General features: G+C 50.6%; 1 protein-coding gene across 2 annotated transcripts in view; it reads right to left on the bottom strand.

Moving 5' to 3' along the window:
* Nucleotides 1-18,817, bottom strand: part of LOC116430094 (LIM domain only protein 3) — an 83,124-nt gene that overhangs the window by 25,921 nt on the left and 38,386 nt on the right. The window contains exons 1-4 of one of the 2 annotated variants that reach the window (XM_031983773.2): nucleotides 8,988-9,543; nucleotides 6,489-6,609; nucleotides 6,267-6,404; nucleotides 5,429-5,554 (exon numbers count right to left, since the gene is read on the bottom strand). In XM_031983773.2, coding sequence (XP_031839633.1) covers nucleotides 5,429-5,554; nucleotides 6,267-6,404; nucleotides 6,489-6,577 — 353 coding nt within the window. In that variant the 5' untranslated portion in view covers nucleotides 6,578-6,609; nucleotides 8,988-9,543. Of the gene's footprint in view, nucleotides 1-5,428; nucleotides 5,555-6,266; nucleotides 6,405-6,488; nucleotides 6,610-8,987; nucleotides 9,544-18,817 lie in introns of those variants that run through there. The other variant, XM_076368745.1, reaches the window with a different exon arrangement.

Here is an 18,817-nt window from a genome sequence, read left to right as displayed (position 1 = left end):
CGGTTATCGCGTTCAATTAAACTCAGAGAGTTTTTGGCTCGGATTACCGTGCGCGGCGGCGTCGGTGTAACAATAGGATACACGTGTAACCGTGGAACAGACGTACCTACTGACGCACTGCTGTCCGCATCACAGTCTTGACTAACCGGTGCTGCTTAGTTCATCAGCGGTGCGAATACGTTCAGCTTTCCGGGTCGTTAATTCGCGGCGATGTAATTGTACGATGTGAAACATTGTACGAACACGTGAGAAGTAGGCACCGGTTAACCGGTTTCTTTCGACAGTTAGTAAAGAGTAAGAAATTCGAAGCTTCTCTACGAATTTGATGTCCAAGAGATATCAATATCTTCAATTAATTATAGAAGTACAGATGAAAGGAGATCGAAAAGTAGTACAAAACAGCATTTTCGTTTCGCAGCCGGCATTTAATCCCCGCAGACCGGGTCCACTTTTAAATATGCTTATCGCAGTCGTGATTCCCGGGACAGCGGAACGCTCCAGGATGAATGCGAGCTCGTTACGACAGAGGCGTGCGGCTCTCGATTTCCCGCAGGTCAGCCGGGCGTCGCGCCGGGCCGGGTCGGAGTGTCCGGCGATCGTTCAGGTAATTCGATCGTACGTGTCACGCGTTTCATTTATAATCGCGCCGGAACGTCTATTACCGCGAGCTTGTGCGCCATGCGAAGAGGCGCGGGCGCGCACACCGGCCGAGGGGGGTAGGAAGGGGGACAGGCAGCCAGTTTCGAAGGTAGCCTCGGCGAAGGGGATGAAACGGGTCGGTTGAAAGGGGATGGCCGACGGCACGGGGTGTGCGGTGAGAGGAGAGGTGAAGAGTAAAAGGAGGAGAAGGAGAAGGGGCGCGGTAGCCGGGGGTGGACGCGCAGGCGGGAGGAGGGGTTGGTTCTATCGCTGTCGCTACCGGAGCCGGCAATGCGAGTCTAGGTTATCCGGTGACAAAGCTGGTTCGGTACGTGCAACGAGGGCCCCCGGTACGTCGGATTATCACCATTGAAAATGGTGCAACTGAAACCCCACTGTTCGGATGCAGCGGCGCTTGAACGCGATACGCGGCCAAGCTTCGCGTCGAAAACCGGAAGCGAATTCCTTGCTTGTCGCGCGTTTATTGGCGATCGCGAGACTCTACCGGCAAACGGTGTTGTTTTTCCGTCGGGCGCGTACCCGAAATTTTCGCGTCCGATCGATCCACTTGGCTCACGGTTACCTCGCGTCGCGCCGTGTCGCGTCGCAGCGATCTACGGGAAAACAAATGGGAGGCTTGAAAAAGGGAGAGACCGGAGGAACGGTCGGGCAACGCGATTTTCGGTTCGCGACCGGGGCGAGGTTCGCCCCGGGGTCGGCGTGCTCGGTCGTGCGCTTTCGGCACGCGCGATCAACGGGGCCAGATAGAGAGCCGGCTCGGCCGGATTCTTCCCGGGGTTGCTAAAGTCGGATGGCCGGCGAACGAGGTAAGGCGAACCACCCTCCGGGGGGTTGTAGCTAAATTGGCGGCAGTATATTACCGGTCAGACTCCCGCATTTAATTTGAATATAATCGTGGAAGGAGATCTCAGGAGCTCGGGGGCACTTCGCGACGCAGAACTGCGTGACGGTGACCGGAAGTGCTCCCGGGACACCGGAAACAAAATGGCCGCTCCCTTCTACGCGGCTCGCCTCTTTCCACCCCGACCTTTCTCCTCAGACCTCGCCGATACGCTTCTCTCTGCCTACCCTCTCGAGGAGCTGTGAATTCGTAACGCGAAGTTTACTTTGCATTGTACCGCACGCCGGTCGTCTCGCCGCGAACACCGAAATGCTGTCTTCGCGCGTACATCGCCAGGGGTTCGGCATTCACCGGGAGCAATCCCCGTCGACGTCGAACGCGGCCGTTGCGTTTTCATCGGGATCTTTTCGTCGGTTCGCCCCGCGGACACCTTATCCGGACGTGCATCTGTTAACGGTCCCGCGGCTGTTTCGCCGTTTCGTAGCCGGCTGAAGGGAGTTTAATGATTTTCGAGTAATTGCCAGGCTAGGCGATGACTCGCGTGGGAATGCAGCAGGGCAACGGGTTCGATAAGCGCCGCGGAACAATAACAATTAAACCGGGCGGACTCGTAATGCCTAAGTACAATATAAGCGCGAACAATGAGTTGTACTCCTGCGAGGGAGGAGCCGCACACCGGCTCAACAATGCCCCGCGCTGCTTACGTAGACAAAGGGCGGCTCGAAGTTACGTCGGTCGGCGGATCGCAAGTCGAAAAAGCTTCGCGTCTTTCGCGCCGTCCCCCGAGACTACCGAACAAGTTTAATTGCCACTCGTCCATCGATCATGACGTCTTCCGAAAGTTTTCGATGGCCTTCGGCTGTGCACGCTTTCTAGCAAATCGAAGCGGTTTTGCGACAATAGTGGGAGACTTATAGTTATCACTTGATTCGTTTATCTGTATTCATCGCAATGGACTCCATAGTTTCATAAATTACACGGATGAAATATCAAGCTCCATCGTGAATACGAAAATATCAATTATATCGTATTCTATTTGATAATTCAGTAATTAATACTATAAACCAATATCATCAGCGAACATTAAAGAAAACAATGAAAGGAAGCCTATTAACCCAACTAGTGTCGATTACCCAGTAATCGCGCAAGCGCCACGGCTTCATACGGAAGGCCGTGCACCGCTCGACAATTCCATCAACGGCATTTACCGATGGACGGTGGCTGTTAATGGATAAACGGAGTACTTTTATCGCGGCCGTACATCTCGATGGCCGAGACCGCGGAAGAGGAGGGATCGCGTTTGGGCAACTGAGACCGGAGGCCTGCCCTTACGAGTTTACGATGTACGACTCGGGTTAGGAGCGTATGATTAAACAACTCAGGTGTTTTATGCTCGGCCCGTGGAGATCGCGTGACCCAACGGCCACATCCGTTTCCGTTTTAGCTACGGTCAACCGCTTCGACCCCTGACCAATGGTTCGCCTTAAGGGTTGCACGTTACCTTCGACCACGAAAGAAAGTATACTTTCGACGTATCTTTAAGCAGTAATCGGCTTCGCTCGATAGTCACGTGCGCCGCGCACCGTCGCGTCGAAAGAGCACGCCGACCGGCTAACCTTTAGCCGGGCCCGTTCCTCGGCTGCACTCTTTCCTTCTACCCCTTGTAACTTTTATACCGCGATACAACCAACTTACACGGTCGCGAACGGAAAAGCTCAATTTTTAATGGGCAGATTTACGTTCGGAATCCAGCAAAAGCGTGTTGCCGGTTCGACCGGCCATGGAAATCAGACTAATCCGCGATGCGGATCGCGAGGGAGCTGCCGCGCGGCGTTCGCATCGAGACCGGGTTGATACCGGTCGAACGGAAGCCCGTTAATCCGAGATGGAAGCAAGAAAGGTCAGGGAAATGCCGAGGTCTGACATTAGGCGGCCGAAATGCCGCGAAACCCTCGTTCGAGCCAGCTTCGACCCGGCAATTCGAGCCGATCTCCATACTTCCGCGTTACGCAGACACGATCGATGGCGTTCCCGTTAATGTCGGGGTAAAACGTCCGCTGCCTGAATATTCCCGGAATAATTCCGACCAGGAAAATTAATTAATTCGCTAATTTCGGATTATCGGAGCCACGGCCACGCACCGCGCGACGTCTCCCGCGGCAGGCGTTCGGTGCCCTCAGCTCGCGCTCTTTTCGCCCCACCCCGTTCCCCACGGGATTCGTTAGTTTTCCGGGAAATTAGTCGGCGTGATTTGCATCTGACGTACACCTCCGGGCACCTGCACGTCGCTCGCATAGTTCGCAACTCCGACTCTCTCCCCGGCACTCGGATCTCCTCTCTTTTGGCTGGATGTCTCAACCCGGCGCTCGCGCGCGCGCGAGGGGCGCCCTCTCACGTCAATTACGCCCGTCACCGGTTGGAAATTTCAGCGAGCCTCTCCCCCGAAGGGTAGAACGCGGATCCGGTTTTTCAGGGATCAACGGAATATTTCCCGCGGAACCGTGGCCGACGAACGCGTCAGCTGTGTGCCCGCGAGAACCGAAAAAAGACCATCGGACGCGCGCTCGATATTTAAATAGAAGCAGAAGCCGAACGGTTTCCTTGGGCTTCGCGGATGGACGCGATGGGAAATGGTGAACCGTGATTCCGTAGAAAGATGCATTTGTCAGATATGCCGGTTTAATGGGTCAGACCGGGAGGGAACGTCTCTTTTCACGCGAACTTTCGACACTGATGCTAATAGAATTGATATATCGTTGAGCCCATTGAAGCAATAGTACTTTGATCTCGAAATGTACAAAACTCGGAGTTTCTACCGGTCGTCAGTATCACGCCGTAACACATGAACAGGGTAAACAAGAACAGCAAGACTCCTTCCTGTCAATGGTTAATATCACAGTCACGAGTAAAATCGATACCGTAAACGAATTACAACGAAAGACACCTCTTGTCACTGCACCGCGACAGGTGCCACGCTCCTATCAAATCACGATATGTATCCCGTTGGTGTCTCATAGAAAGTAGCCAATTTCAGATTCCGCGGAGGAGGAAACCCGGAGAAAGACGAAAGCCACGGTGTAACTAATTCGACTTTATTACCCAGTCTGACGGAGGCAGGGCCCGCCGAAGGGTTCCCGATTCTTGCGCCGATTATCTTCATCCGGCGGATTCACCGAGGTGTTCCGACTTAAACACAGACTCGAACGAGTTTCAGCTTAACTTGGTTGTTGTGAATAAGTAAGCGAAGTGTTGCGAAGTGCTGCAGAAGTTTCGCCGGCGCCGCGCCTCCCCCTACGGGCGCGCGGCCCGGCTGGCTCGAATTAAATTGTTAAACGGATGAGCTGCCACGACGAATACCTCCTCGAAACCAGCGACTTTCCCGCCTCCCTCCGGTGTGAATCTTTAATCACCGCCTCTCATTATATTTAATAAAATAATATCGTCGGTGTGGCTGGAGCTGCGTCAGTATGCTGATCACCGTGGGGACGGAATAATCCGTTTTGCCGGGAATAAAGCGTCTTCGTTCGCGGAAAGCGCAAGAATGTCGTATAAAGATCCTACTATTCCCAACTTTAATCAATGAATTCCATTGATACAATTCTCCGAATGAAGGGTCATTCATGCTGATTACCATTTCGGGTGTATTTCGGAAAAATTCATTACTTTTGGCGATGGTCGAACCTTAGCTTAGTATTCATAGATTTATGGAGGCTTGATAGCTATAGTATTTAGAATCCTAAGCCTATTTAATTCTAGAATCGACTTAAACATAATATCTTGTACAATCTGTGAAGCTTCATATTTGAAAGGTTTAATTTTCGAAGCTAAACTTCGCCTATCTTACTAAGAATTGTTAACGTCTTCCTCATTTGTATGCAGAGATACTCGTTTCTCGTTGATCTTGTATTAACAATTATAATATCTTACCTGTGGTTGCACTGCTGACAGGCGAAACATTCCAAGTGGTAAACATTGGTCCTTGCCCTCATCACTAACTCGAAGGCGGGTATGGATTTGTTACAGGCCGCGCAGTGTCCGGTGCTCCCGAACAGTCTGCGGAATCGAGAAACGAACAGATTTTTACTGATCAACCGGCGAAAGGAACGCTCGCCGTCCCTAAAATAAAACCGCTTCCCTTGTTATCGGTCCGAGCATGTTGCTATAGTTCGAACAGTCTATATTGGCTGTCCCCCGTGTCTATATTAGAGAGGACTTTTAGCTCGCGTACAGCGGGAACCAATAAGCTCGCCGCCGCCACGAATATGCCATCTTCAAATATTAGGCCATTAATAAAGACCACGAAGCTTCGATAGCGGGGCGGCGGTCTTTGCGGACCCGCCACCTGCGCGTGTTCCCTCGGGACTTTGTAATCTCAACACGGTTTATTTGCCCCCGCCTGTTTATATGGGACGCGGGTGTATTCAATAAGGGAAACTCATCTGTAAAATTCGATTTGTTGCTTCCGCTCTCTTCGCCCGGACTGCTCGTACGTGAGCCGCGCTCTCTTATTGACTTCGCGGGAACGCAATGAAACAGCGCGATGAGATGCTTCGGGGGAAACGGAATTATAATGCGTATCGACAAATCAATGTCTGCTTTCCACGTTTCCCAGCGAACGGAGAAGTCGATGGGAATGGTTCTGCGTATATTATTCCATGATACCGAGTGCGCCAAGCTGATCATCTATCGCGACCGTATCACGGTTGTCCACTAAGATATTCTCGATCTATTCCAAAAATCCTACGAAAGTTGAACGAATACTCACCTTAAATAGTCCCTTTTGCAGAGTATCAGGTTGGACTTGGTGTACAACGTCGTTCCAACCTCGACGAGCCTGCACGCGCAGCAGCTACACTTCAGGCAGTCCTCGTGCCAGTACATGTCCACCGCGTTTAGGAGGTACCTTCAATCAAAGAACGCGTTGGTCTCTCCGTTTCTTCCGTCCGAATCGTGCGCGACGCGTAATCGATCAAACGGGCAGGTTTACCTTTCGGTGATCGGTTTGCCGCAGCCCGCGCATTCCTGTTGCGTGGCACCCTTCTTGCTTGGCTCGCTTTTGCTCACATCCATCGTCATTTTATTGAATCGTTCGACGGCTGCCTCGTTACCTGCAACCGAAACCGTATCTTGATTGATTGTTATGATTCGACCGGTGTCCATATACGATACCGGCTGCCAATTAATACGATGAACGATTATTATATTGCGCCGACTAATTAATTTTCGCCCGGACCCCCTCCCCCGCTGTCCGGTCTATTAGTTTACACGCTAAATCACCGGCTGAAATGGATCGAATGAATAATCGGGCTCACGTGATTTTAACAAGTTTCACCGGCATCTGGCACTGGGACGTCCGTTTGTCTATGAGCAATTAGAGTTACAGGTTCCAGAATTTAACGGCGCGGTTAGTGCCATCTGTGTCCATCCTGAAGCGGGGGCGGTTTTCCTCGACCCGAGCCGCACACCGTCGCGTCGCCTCTTTCTCGCGGCGCGGTCAGAGTTTAGAATCGAATTAGTTTGACCCACCCTCGCACGGCCTCGCGCCACTTACTGCGCGTTTAAACGCCACCGGTTCCTCGGGCGACGGCTGCTGCGAGCTTCCCGATAAACATTAATTGTTCTCGGCCGAAGACGTATGTAGAGACCCACTGTGCTTTATTTAAACGAAATTTCAGGGATTTAACGGTTATTTAATCGGCCGTCCGTGTTTTTCGGCCTCCTCGCTTCGGTGTGCTGGATTTGTACGATCCACGGTATTCTAGAATTGTAATATAGACATTTCGATCGAATACCACCTTTCGAACGTTGTCGTTTTGAAAACTTATCTAATTATTCGCTCGAAATGTAGCGAGTAACGGGGTCATTTAAATTAAGAATTACTGAAACAGTAAAATTAACATAGATTTTCCAGAAAGTTGCGAGGCAGTTTAGAGGGTTGTACCGTTTTAAAAACGTAACTTCCGTTGGAATTATTTTTTAAGGAATCGGTACGCTCCTTTTGAGTGTAATGTAGACGTTTAATAACGTAGGTATGACCAGGTTTTTGGGTAAAAAGGGGATGAAAGTTCGGGTGTATTTTCATCGCTGACTTAAGTCCACCACTTCGATCCAAACCACCCGGTATATTTACGAGTACCCGCGGATGCTATGAGCAAAGTTTGTGCGGTTTCAATATGTCCTCTCCCCTTAGCCTGGACACAATATTACGGGGACGTTAATATCTTCTATGCGGTTGAGACTCCGAAGCAAATATTAATACCGAGCCTTTGATACGTTAATTACTAAAGACTGAGATATTAGAAGCACGCGTGGACGAGCCTCGGTTCCCGTTCGGCTCGTTCGAAAGAAAACGTGGCGTCCCGTAATTGGTATCGCGCGTGCAGGGCATCGTGTCTTGTTATCATTTCGGAACAACGGGGGCAACAGCCGGAACAACATTAAAGCGAGTTAATTAATTGCGTTAAATCCATTTACGCGCCTTCTCGGTCATCGGTACATTGAATATGACATAAATAATGGCGCAATTATTATTCGCAAATGTATATTCGTACAAGCGCTGTTGATTAATGGAATAACCAACTAGCCAGGTAAATTATACAAACTATTAAATCCAAATGCGCGGAAAGTTGCCCACATAATAATCGCGCGCCGATCGAATGCACCCGGCCAAAATTTATGCGCGGTATTAATACATTTTATTGTTATTATAGGTCGATTGAAATCACCGTTAATGCGCGCGTCGAAAAATATTCCACGGTGATATATCGCGCGGTGATTAACCGACGAATAGCACCGATCCCCACGAACGTCGCCGGGAGCCTTCTTCGGTTCCCCATGACAAACACTGTTTCCTTTGAGACGCGAAACGAGTGAACGCGTGTATTCTATAATAACGAAAGTATTTTCCAGTTAGGTATACTGGAATTCGACCGCACGAAATTCCTGCGGAAGCCAACGCGAATACCGCCGCCGACCCCGAAAACCTTCACGGACCCTATGCGGTCGGTCAATTTCCACTTTGTTCCGCAATTTTCGTGCACCCGTGGCTTCCCTCTCCCTCTCTCCTCTCGCTCTCTTTATCTCCTTATCTGTATCTCGCGCGGTTGTCCCGCCGCGAATAACAGAAACGACGAAGTTATTAAAACACCGTGACGAATCGTTAACCGTTCGAACGGAGGTTGTTCAATCAGCAGTTCTAATGAAACCTTATCGCGACGGTAACCGCAATTCCGCTAATTTGCAACATTAACGCCGGTTATTCGCCGATATCCCGGCCACCTTTTCGTGGTTCGCATGGCTTTAATTGTTCGGCAGAGAAGTTACTGTCGTCGAAAAGCCGACGGAGCACAGTGGAAACGGTTCGCTGGAACGTAACCCCGTGAAGGGTCCGCGACTAGAGGGACAGTGACGAGGAGAGAGGGACACAGAGGAAGAGAGAGCGAGAGAGAGAGAGGGAGAGAGAGATATGGAGAGAGAGCGAGCCTACCCTTCGAAAGCCGCTCGCATCGCTGGCGATCTGTTCATCAGGTACGTGATCAGATCATCCACGGACGCTGCTCCTCAAAGCGACGATAATTCGATTATCTTCGTACACGTTCGACGACCGCCGACATGTCCTCCAATCGGTACATCTTCTTGGTTAACCAACTTCCTGAATCTAATTAAATTATTTCCATGCATTGTGCCTCCTCGCCGAGGCATCCGTTTCCCCCGGACCGTAAGTGACTTTGACAGCGTCATCACTCGGCGGACTCCGCGGCAGCTGAACGTATCAATCGACTGTGCGCGCAGTCGAGGACACATCTGTGTATTCCGATTTGCCACAAAGTCACTGGTTTCATTCGCAAAATCCACGATTCAGTTTCGACGACAGGTTAAAAGCCCTATGGAACCTCCTCGTCGTTTCTATTCGCGTTCCCCGCGGCGCGTCGCGTTCACGTAAAATAGATTTCGCCTTCGTCGCGCGAAGGCCATTGTTAATTCACTCGTCAAACTTTCCGCGTCACTTGACAACCTCGTCGAGAAGACCGAGCGGTTTTCCTTGAAGCGCGAACGGAGGAAAGGAGGCACTCTCTATTTATCGACGTGACTGGGCAGTCTCGATGCAGTTCTCAAGGCTCCGCCCTCGCAGCATCCGTGACACTCCCAGCGCACCACCCCCGGAATCTCGGCTTGCGGAAAAGCAGACGATTTTCCGCGTTCGCACCCTTCCGTGCACGACGGTCCAGCCCGTCCGCCGAGCTCCGGGTCATTCTTGAAACGCAAATTTTCAAGCTTACTCGCACGTAAGGGGCGGCCGCCCCGCAAAAATTGCGCGGGGCGGCCGGTCGCCGCTTTTGTCTTTAATAATGCGCCCCCCCGCGCGCGAGCTCGGAAGCGTTATCTTTTACTTTTGGGACGAGAGCACGGGCATCCGGTGAGTCGGTCCATTAATTAGGCGGGCCACATTAAGCCGAGCATTAATATACTCCGCTGGCTGTTTTGTTTTATCCCGCAGGAAGGACGTAACCTTCCCCGGAGGTTGAAGGGGGCGGCCGAGCAACGGCAACAGAGGGAATTATTTCGACGGCGGCAGCCTGCTAATCCGACCTGCCATGCTACCGCCTTATCCCCAGAGACTGTTTAAATTCTGTAAATCGTCCCGTGTATCCTCCCCCGCCTTCGGGAGGACACGCCAGGCACTGCCACTCGTTTCCGGGAAATTAAAGAAGTTGATAAAGACGTGCCGGGGTCCCTTTGTCCCAGTTATTACTGTCACCGGCGGGCACCGCGTTCGAGATTCATCTGTTAGCTTCTGTAGGTTCCACTGGCTGGTCGTATAATTGTCGGTCGTGTGATATTTGTTCGGTACTATTCGTTCGTTGCGTAAATGTGTTGCGAAGTCGTTATCTCAGAATGCAGGAGGAAAGGACGATATTTCTCTCTATTGTCTCTTCTTCTTCGAATCAACACTTTCTGGTTAATTAAATCTTTAACTATGTTCATCGCTTCAATGTCTGTTAATGAATTATATCTGATAGCCATTTACGGAAAAAGTGTCTCGATACTTCAACTTTGAAGTCTTCGAGCAAGCAGTAATGTATTTACCAAGTTCCAAAATGTACAATCATTCTGCGTATAAAACAGGATAAATATTTCAATATTCAGGTAAAACTGTCCAACGTGCGTTCACGGGGAATCGAAGGCGCGTGTCGTTTGCATTCCACCCGCGAACGCTTCGTTTCCCGGTGTAAAATCTCGGCGAATCAGCTTACACATGTGTTTAGGTCAGCCGGCGGGGCCGGGACGCAGGGGGCGGGCGGTCCGTAACGATGTAATTTAACGGGCGAAAGGAATATTTCCTACGGAATAAATCTCGCGTAACACCGCCAGTGAAATCCCCGTTTACCCGGCATTCAGCCCTTGCTAATGGGGGTAATTTAAGGGATGTTTTAAGCGGTCCGCCGCCACCGCCACACGTGAGTCGCACAAAAAGTTCACGTATTACAACCGCGGGCCCCGCCGTAATCACGCATTAGCATTCCGAAGGTCGGCGTCGACTGGAAACACCGCAGCTCAAACTTCCGTGCATGAGAAACCGGAGGACCGTGGAAAATCGTCTGAAATCGAACGCGACGAAACGAACGATTGCTAATTACAGCATTAAAACACTGAATTTGCTCCAGCGAGACTGATACCCTTCAGCAAGGTAATTATAGCGTAACTGCTTGACGGTGAAGCCATCCTTCCGGATAATTTTCATCCGCAGCCCCTTAAGGTCGACGGAAACGACGGAACGGACAAACGGTCTGTTTAACAAGTTCTTTCGCGCCGATAAACGCGGCCGCGCCGCGTCCCCGTTCTTTTTCTCTTCATATTTGTCGTCCCCTTCTGCCGGGGCACCGGTTAATGAAATTCTAGTCAGGTCGCGGGATTCTTTCGTCAGGTGGCGATGCCACCTACCTACCGTCCCTCGGTTACGTTGTCGGCTCCTACGGTTTCCTTGTTTCTTTTTTTCGCCGCTTTCTTCCCCTTTTTCTTCCTTTTTCGCCCGCTCTTTTTTTCCCCCGCGGTCCTCTTTTTTCGGTTTCTTTCCCATTCAACTGTCCCCGCCGCTATCTCTCCATCTCCCACCTAGTCTGCCCTCTCCTCCGCAACCTCTCCACGGCCACGGGAGGGTGGTCGCAGTCTTGCGGAGTGTCGGGCCGGGGGTTGAACGGGGGGTTTGCGTACGTCGCGGCGCGGAGGGTTCCGAGCGGCCGGAATGGGGTGGTGTGCAGTCAGATTACGCTAAGCTATGCCCGTACGTGCTCGCATGGAAGTTCCACCCCTCACCGGGTTTGCCACCCCGCCTGGGAAAATGTATTTATTGTTGTTTGTCCAGCGTTCTGTATATGACCACCACCGGTGAGACCGTGACGCGGAGAGGGAGAAGAAGGGAGAGAGAGAGAGAGAGAGGATCGCCCGAGGTTGAAGTGGAACAAAAAAAACAAAAAAAATTGCCCGGGGACGACCGCCGCGATGTCGGGCATAAATTTAAGCGACGCTCACACCTCTGCGCCTAGCCATCGCGAACCCCTTGGAACGTTCCTCCTCTCTCCTTTTTTTTTTTTGGATTTCAATCCCATCGCCCGCTTAAATACAGCTGGGATTACGTCGGATAGACGCGTTACCCCTGGCGGAGGAAGAAGCTGGTCCGTCGAGGAAAACCGCTGGATCAACTTCTTTCGTTTCCGGCCGTTTCTCATTCCAGACGGAGTCGTCGTTCGTCGCGGATTTTCAAATAGATTTTTCACGAGGAGTTCGATTCGAGCGGCTGTCGGTGTGCTCGGGAATCGAGGAACGAGTGTTTAGCGACGGGGATACGGGTATCGAACGGGGAACGATCGTAACGGTCCTTATCGTACGATCAGGTCGAACCGATTCGCTCGCGATCCGATACATTGCCGATGCCGACGACAAAGGGGCTGTAACAACTTCGGAAACTTTTATCTCGCAGGATTAATGGACGGATTAAAGTATTTGCGGCGGGATGCGGGCTGATTGGGGTAAATCGCGGCGGGATTAGAACTTGATTGGCTAATTTGTAAGTGTCCCCGGCAGCCGGGCACGACTTAACGATCGATCGGTGTCCTCCTTCCACATACGTGCTCGGCGGCTCCACGTCCGAGACGGCCGAGACGTATGGAACGAGTGTGGCTGACTAATTCACGAAGACAGTCTCGAAAACGAATTACATTTTCCGGCTTATTTTACACGGGGTCTTCTACGAATACGGCGTGAGGCGAGAATAACGGTGCCAGACGGGAGTACGCCGAAAATGGCGTGCCCCGGTGCGGATTGGAATTGATATCTGGATAAATCCGTTGTGTCAATGAAGTTATATATGCGACTGCTAAAAAGCTGATGATAAAATAGCTGACGGGGTGGAAGATATATTTTTGCAACACTGTGGAAATGTTCTGTGGGGCTGTTTCGACTTTCAATTGATTTTCCTGTGAAACAAAGATTCTTCCAACAACAGGAAAATAAAATTGATTTACAAGGAGAATTGTTTTCTGATGTATGAGAGCGGACTATTGATATTAACGGTGTTTAATAACGTTAATGCAGCCGAACCATAACGAATGTTCGACCTCGCCAATTTCGACGTCGGCTCCCGAGTATCTTCATTGACGCGTGACACATGATTGACACATTCTATCCAGTCTGCATTTTCAATGAATACTTCGGATTTCTTTAGTCTGTAACGAATGAAATGGGTGCAAAAATAGGCGCTGAAAGTCCTACATCACGTAGGTAAGGGAGATTAAGATAGAATGACCCGTTCGTAGCCGCGAACGTCAGCCGCGTTTAAAGATGCAAGAGCTCTGCAGAAGTATTTCGAAAATTTTGAACGTCGGCACATTTTTGTAGAGCTGCGGGCTTTAAATTCTTATTTCACTGAATGTTTGATTAACATCTTTGAACTCGTTTTCTAAATACATCGACGCTCCAAATGTCAATCAACCGATTTATCGACCGAAGATTCCTTTCATTTTTCACGCTGCTAAATGAGGACACCGCTTCATCCATTCCGAATGAAGGATTTCATTTAGAAACGGCGCCCAGGTACAAAGACACAAAATATATCTTTCATGACGTTCATTTTTCGTAATCCCGAGGACCCTGCCCGTGAATAATTCTTCTCAGTTCTCAACTCGAAACCAATACAAGTTTCAACTTTTCCACACCGTCAACTCATTCACCAGCCACGAGTAAGCATTCAAAACAGAGACCGCAATACGAATGGAATCATATAATTCAGGTCTGGCAGCGAGTAGATTAATTTCGATTGCTAACCAGCAAAGTCCTCGCAACTAACCGATAACAAAAATTCACGATCGCGCAACACGGTGCGATTAGCCCTTTATCCAGGTGTCGCCCACCTGACGCGTATCTTCGAACAGGTGAAGCATACGGAATTCGTTTCGTAGCCAGCTCGAACGCTTTATCGTCCGGAGCAGGCATCGGCGTTCAGCCGAACGAAGGACCTCGTGCAGTCCGACTGTGAGATTAGCCCTCCTCCATCTCGAGTGGTCAAGGCTACTTAATGTGCGGTCAGTGCATGCGGCGGGGCGTCAGACTGATTTACATCGTATCCCTTTACCGAAAGCGAGTGGCGAGCCGGGGAGGTTGCGGTCGGCCGGTAGACGCGGCGAACGATCGAGAGACATCGATTCACGAGGCCGTGACGTTCACCGTGTACCTTGCGAATCGGTAAACCGCGAAAGGTGCGAGGAACGGCCGGTGTCGTTGGGGACGTGTTCGTCCGGGAAGACGGATAACCGAGAGCGCCTTGAAATAAGAGCCGTCGGTATCTCCGAAAACCGTCGCGGCCGTTCCGTGACGGTTCCGTGCGGTTCCACGTGGCCGCGCGCGACGGAGAGCCGCTACCTCCATCGACTGAACCCTCCATCGTGCAACTCACGACCCTTGTTTCGCGGCTGATCGACGTTTCGAAATATTTCCCAACTGGCCGTCCAGACGTTGCTCGGTGTCCAGCTTCCTGTCTCCTTACAATTCGCAGACAGTCCTACGCCGGGACAAAACCGGTCTCCGGTGATGGACTCGCGGAAGATAAGGGAGCATTCATGACAAAGACAAAACGCGGCTCGCCCGGTTCTATACGAGGCCCGCTCTGGTGTACGGGTACGAGCGGCGCGGTGTCGCCGTTCCTCTTTCCTCTACCCCTATCCCGCGCGCGCCACCCCTTGGCCGATCGTTCGTCTGCCGTTTAGCGCGACAGCGCGAGACAATGAGCGAAAACTTTTATTATTAATGTTTCGCGCGCAAGATAACGCCCCTCGAAGCGAGACGCGTCCCTATCCCAGCCGGTGAACCGGCAGCGTTCGTTCCGGCGGAGCTTCTTTGCATTTTTTCGCCGCGCCCTGGCTGCTACTGTCCCCTATCGCCTCGCCGGTGCCCGATGAAACGCCGATGTCCCGCGTACACTTGGTTAACTGCCGACAAAAACCGTCCGACGGAGCGCCTAATGGAATTGTGGAAAATGACTGGTTAAGTGATAACGCGTAGCTCCGCGTTCCGCGCGTCGGCTTTTGTGGACTCGGAATCACGATAAATGGGAGTTCATTAGACGCACGGAGGAATAAAATGCTTCGTATAATGAGTTAAGAGAGCAACGAGTAATAAAGATTTCCGGTAATGAGTGAAAAATTGGTGGTACTGAAAGCGCCGTTTCGCGTGGATAAGCTAAATATTCGAAGTATTCAATTACCGGGCGTTCCGCTCGGCTCTACAATTTGTGCCAGTTTCATCTTTTTACTGCCCAGGGGAAGAGATCCGCTGAAAGTTTGAAGAGAAATTTTAGCAACGATTTAATTAGCATTCCTATGAGGTATCCGCGCGAATCAAACGCACGGGTTCGCAGCCGCGGCAGCGGTGAACGAGATATCTCCGGGAAGAATGTTTATTAATTATTTTCCCTCGCCGGTAACGATTGCGCCACCTTCGCGGCCGCGGAGTGGTTCAGAAGTTTAGAAATCCGCACAAAGTGACGGTTGAGATGCCGGAATGCCGCGAGCGTCTCGAAATCGGTAAAGATCGCCCGGTCGAGCCATGAATATTCGTTAAATCTGCCCGGTTACCCTGCAAAGGGTATGATTAACTCGGTCCATCCCTGCTCTGAGTACGGATAACTCATTCAAGACGGTCTGGCCGCAATAAGACGAAGGTCCGGACACTCGGGACATATTCTCGGTCGTTGCGCGTGAGTTAGGACCGCTCTAGCAACGGCTGGCCGTTAGCAGTTAGTCGGTAAATAACCTAGACACCCTACTCGACTTAACCCTTCTAGCTGGATAGATACGCTATCCTCGGCGCGAGACTGTTCTCCGGGCTGTAGATCGGTTTTCGGTCAGGCTGGTCGCATTCACGCGAGACTGAACACCGACCGCTGACATTGATGAAGTGTTATTAACACTTTGTAGGTCAAAACATCGTGTCGCCCTTATCTCGGCTTTAGCAACGAAGCTAGATGATTAGCTGACGACTCAATGCTTTCTAGTCGAGGTCTCAACGGACACAGTAAAACAAACCCGTTAATTCTTAAGAATGATATTTATTCTTCACTATTTTACTGGAGAGTAATTTGAAATATTAACAGCTCAGTCAACATACGTTGTGATAAAAATAGAAATAGTATCTTTTTCTTATTTATTTGTTTTGTGTCACGAATGTAAAGCGACGATCCTTTCCTTCTTGTCACGACGCTCGTCCAAAGGTCGTTTTAAAAGGTCGGAGAGTTCGTCGACGAATGAAATATTAAATTCGTCACGATAATTCGCGATCACGAGGGGACGGAGTTTCGACGTATCGACGGATCGTAGAGAACGTCGTCGAAGACAAAGCGGTGATCGAGGCCGAGGGAGGACGTCCAAGAGGTCTCGACCGGCGTCCCTTGCGCTCCTCGTCGTGGAGTAGTTCCTATTGACCGGCCGAAGAGTACAACTCGTTCACGGACGGGAACACTTAATCCAAGTGGGTGCTCCGTTAAACCGATGACAGGAAACGTCAGGGCGCCACCGCGCTCGGTGATATATCGATATTCGCGAGAAGTGTCTGCGGCTGGGGTCGAAAACGGTGAAACACAGCCGGGGGTGTTAGCGGCTCGGTCACGAAGAAACCAGCGCGCCTGTCGCTCGTGAACGGTACTTGTTGATTCTTCGACAAAATGATCGATCGCTCGGAATTACTGCCGAAATGCTTGGCGAACCTCGCTTTGATTAATTCCTGGGGATAGACAAGCTGTTATTGGATAAACGAAGGCGAAAAGAATCTTGTAAACAGCGGTTACCCCCTTGTATCTCTTAAAGTTACTTAGTACAAGCATAATTCGAGATTTGGTACGGTGGAACGTGTTAAAAATTCTTTGGCATAAGAGAGAATTAACTTGAATATACTTAATATTCTAAATTATATTTATCAGCGGTACAGGAATGATGAAGGTATACTTTTCTTATGTTTAATATAGAAACCATCAGCCAGCCGAAGCAGTCGAAACGAGCTATTCTTTTCGAATAGGAGCATCCAACGGTTCGCCGCGTTAATTAACTCTGAAATCGCTAATTTACCGCTCGTAATGTACGGTGTTGCCCTCTAACAGGCTTTATGGAGCAGAATGGGTAACGGAGAATAATCAGACAGGACAGAGCAGTTAGGATAGCCTGTGAACCAGCCGATAGCGGCAAATGACCATTGCTGACACCAACATCGTCTCGGTATACGCTCCGATAATTATATACGCGTCTACACAAGGAACCAGGAGTGCTATGTCAGCCTTTACTTAGGACTCTAACGACTGGGGCACGTCGGGTGTTGACCAGATAACGTAATTACGTCAACAAAAATGTTGAAAGGCTACAGACCGACTATTCACTCTGTAACCAGAAAATTCGATGGTTGAGATCGAATTATCGTGAAAAATATTATTTTTTCTCAGCCGATTTTCGTCCGACGGAACGACGATCGCGAGATTGCGAGCGGTAAACGATTCTGGATGCAAAAGCATGCGACGACGTGAACGAACGAACGGACGAACGGACGCACGCACGCACGCACGCACGCACGCCAATCCCGATTCAAATGGAAAAAGAAAGGTCAACCGAGTTATTGTTTTCGTGATGAATGCACATAAAATAATGAAACTTCGAAAGTACACCGGTCTACGGGAGAGAAAAAAATATATCGCGCGTAATACGACCGACAGCGCCATAGGGGGTGCCGCACGCTTCGCGTATGCCGGCCGGGAATTTATTGTCCGTGGTCAAGAGCGAAGATGATACGGCCACGCCTCGCGTGCGGGGACAACAGATTCACCCCCGGCCGGCACTTCGGATTTATCGCAACTTTAACATTACACAGAAGTTGGAAACGGCGCGAGGGATTCCGCGGATATTTATACGGTTTGAATGCGCGTACGAGGATCATTCTAATGGTTTTATTATACTGATACCCGCGGGATTTCTTGGTGGACGCGTTTCGCACCCACATCCACGATCCCGTGGTCCCCGCGGTTCATAGTTCACGGCGCTCCGAAAACTCGTGCGAGGAGAATGCTAGTGGCAGCCTCGAGGAGGCGAAAGCACCCTCCGATAAGGGAATCTCAGAATGATTTTGTTGTTATTACCTGACGAGCAAACAATGTAGCGCCAGTTTTAAAACAAATTGCTTTCGTGTTCATTGCAACGTCACGTTGCGTGTTTCGTTCAATGAGTGACCTCGTTCAAAAGTACCTCGTTTACAGACACGAAGGAATTTAACGTGGAAAATGTCCGTTAAATCATCCCCCATTTCCTGGGAAAATCGTCCGTCGATCGACCGCAGATTGACCTGTTCGAGGCGTTATTAAACTGTTTCATTCCGCAGCGGGAGATAAGGAGGACAGCGTTAAGACCTTATTGACTACCCTCACCGTAGACGACCCCTCCGCGTTGAATTCGAACAGGGGCAAACGTAGCCTATAGATCAACGGGCAACGAAGTGGTCTGAGGTGCGATTCTCGATCGTGGTTCTGGAGGAACGCGGCCCCGACGCATCTTTCCTATCGAGAAGGTCGATTTATCATCCCGAACGTTCCATGGGAATATTGAATACGACAAGATAATCTCTCGACACCCTTCCCCGTCCCGCTGCCTCTGCCCCACCTCCCGCCGCCATCTTCTGCCAGCATGACCGACAGCATCCCCGTTTTGCGGTAGCGCCAGTAAACGGTCGTGCTTAATGTACCGCACCGACCGATAAGCCGTTACGCCGTCGTGACGTAGCCTCTAGTTTTTG

The sequence above is a fragment of the Nomia melanderi genome, chromosome 6 (assembly GCF_051020985.1).
Source record: "Nomia melanderi isolate GNS246 chromosome 6, iyNomMela1, whole genome shotgun sequence".
Lineage (NCBI taxonomy): Eukaryota > Metazoa > Arthropoda > Insecta > Hymenoptera > Halictidae > Nomia > Nomia melanderi.
This window is presented reverse-complemented; position numbering and strand designations above follow the sequence as displayed.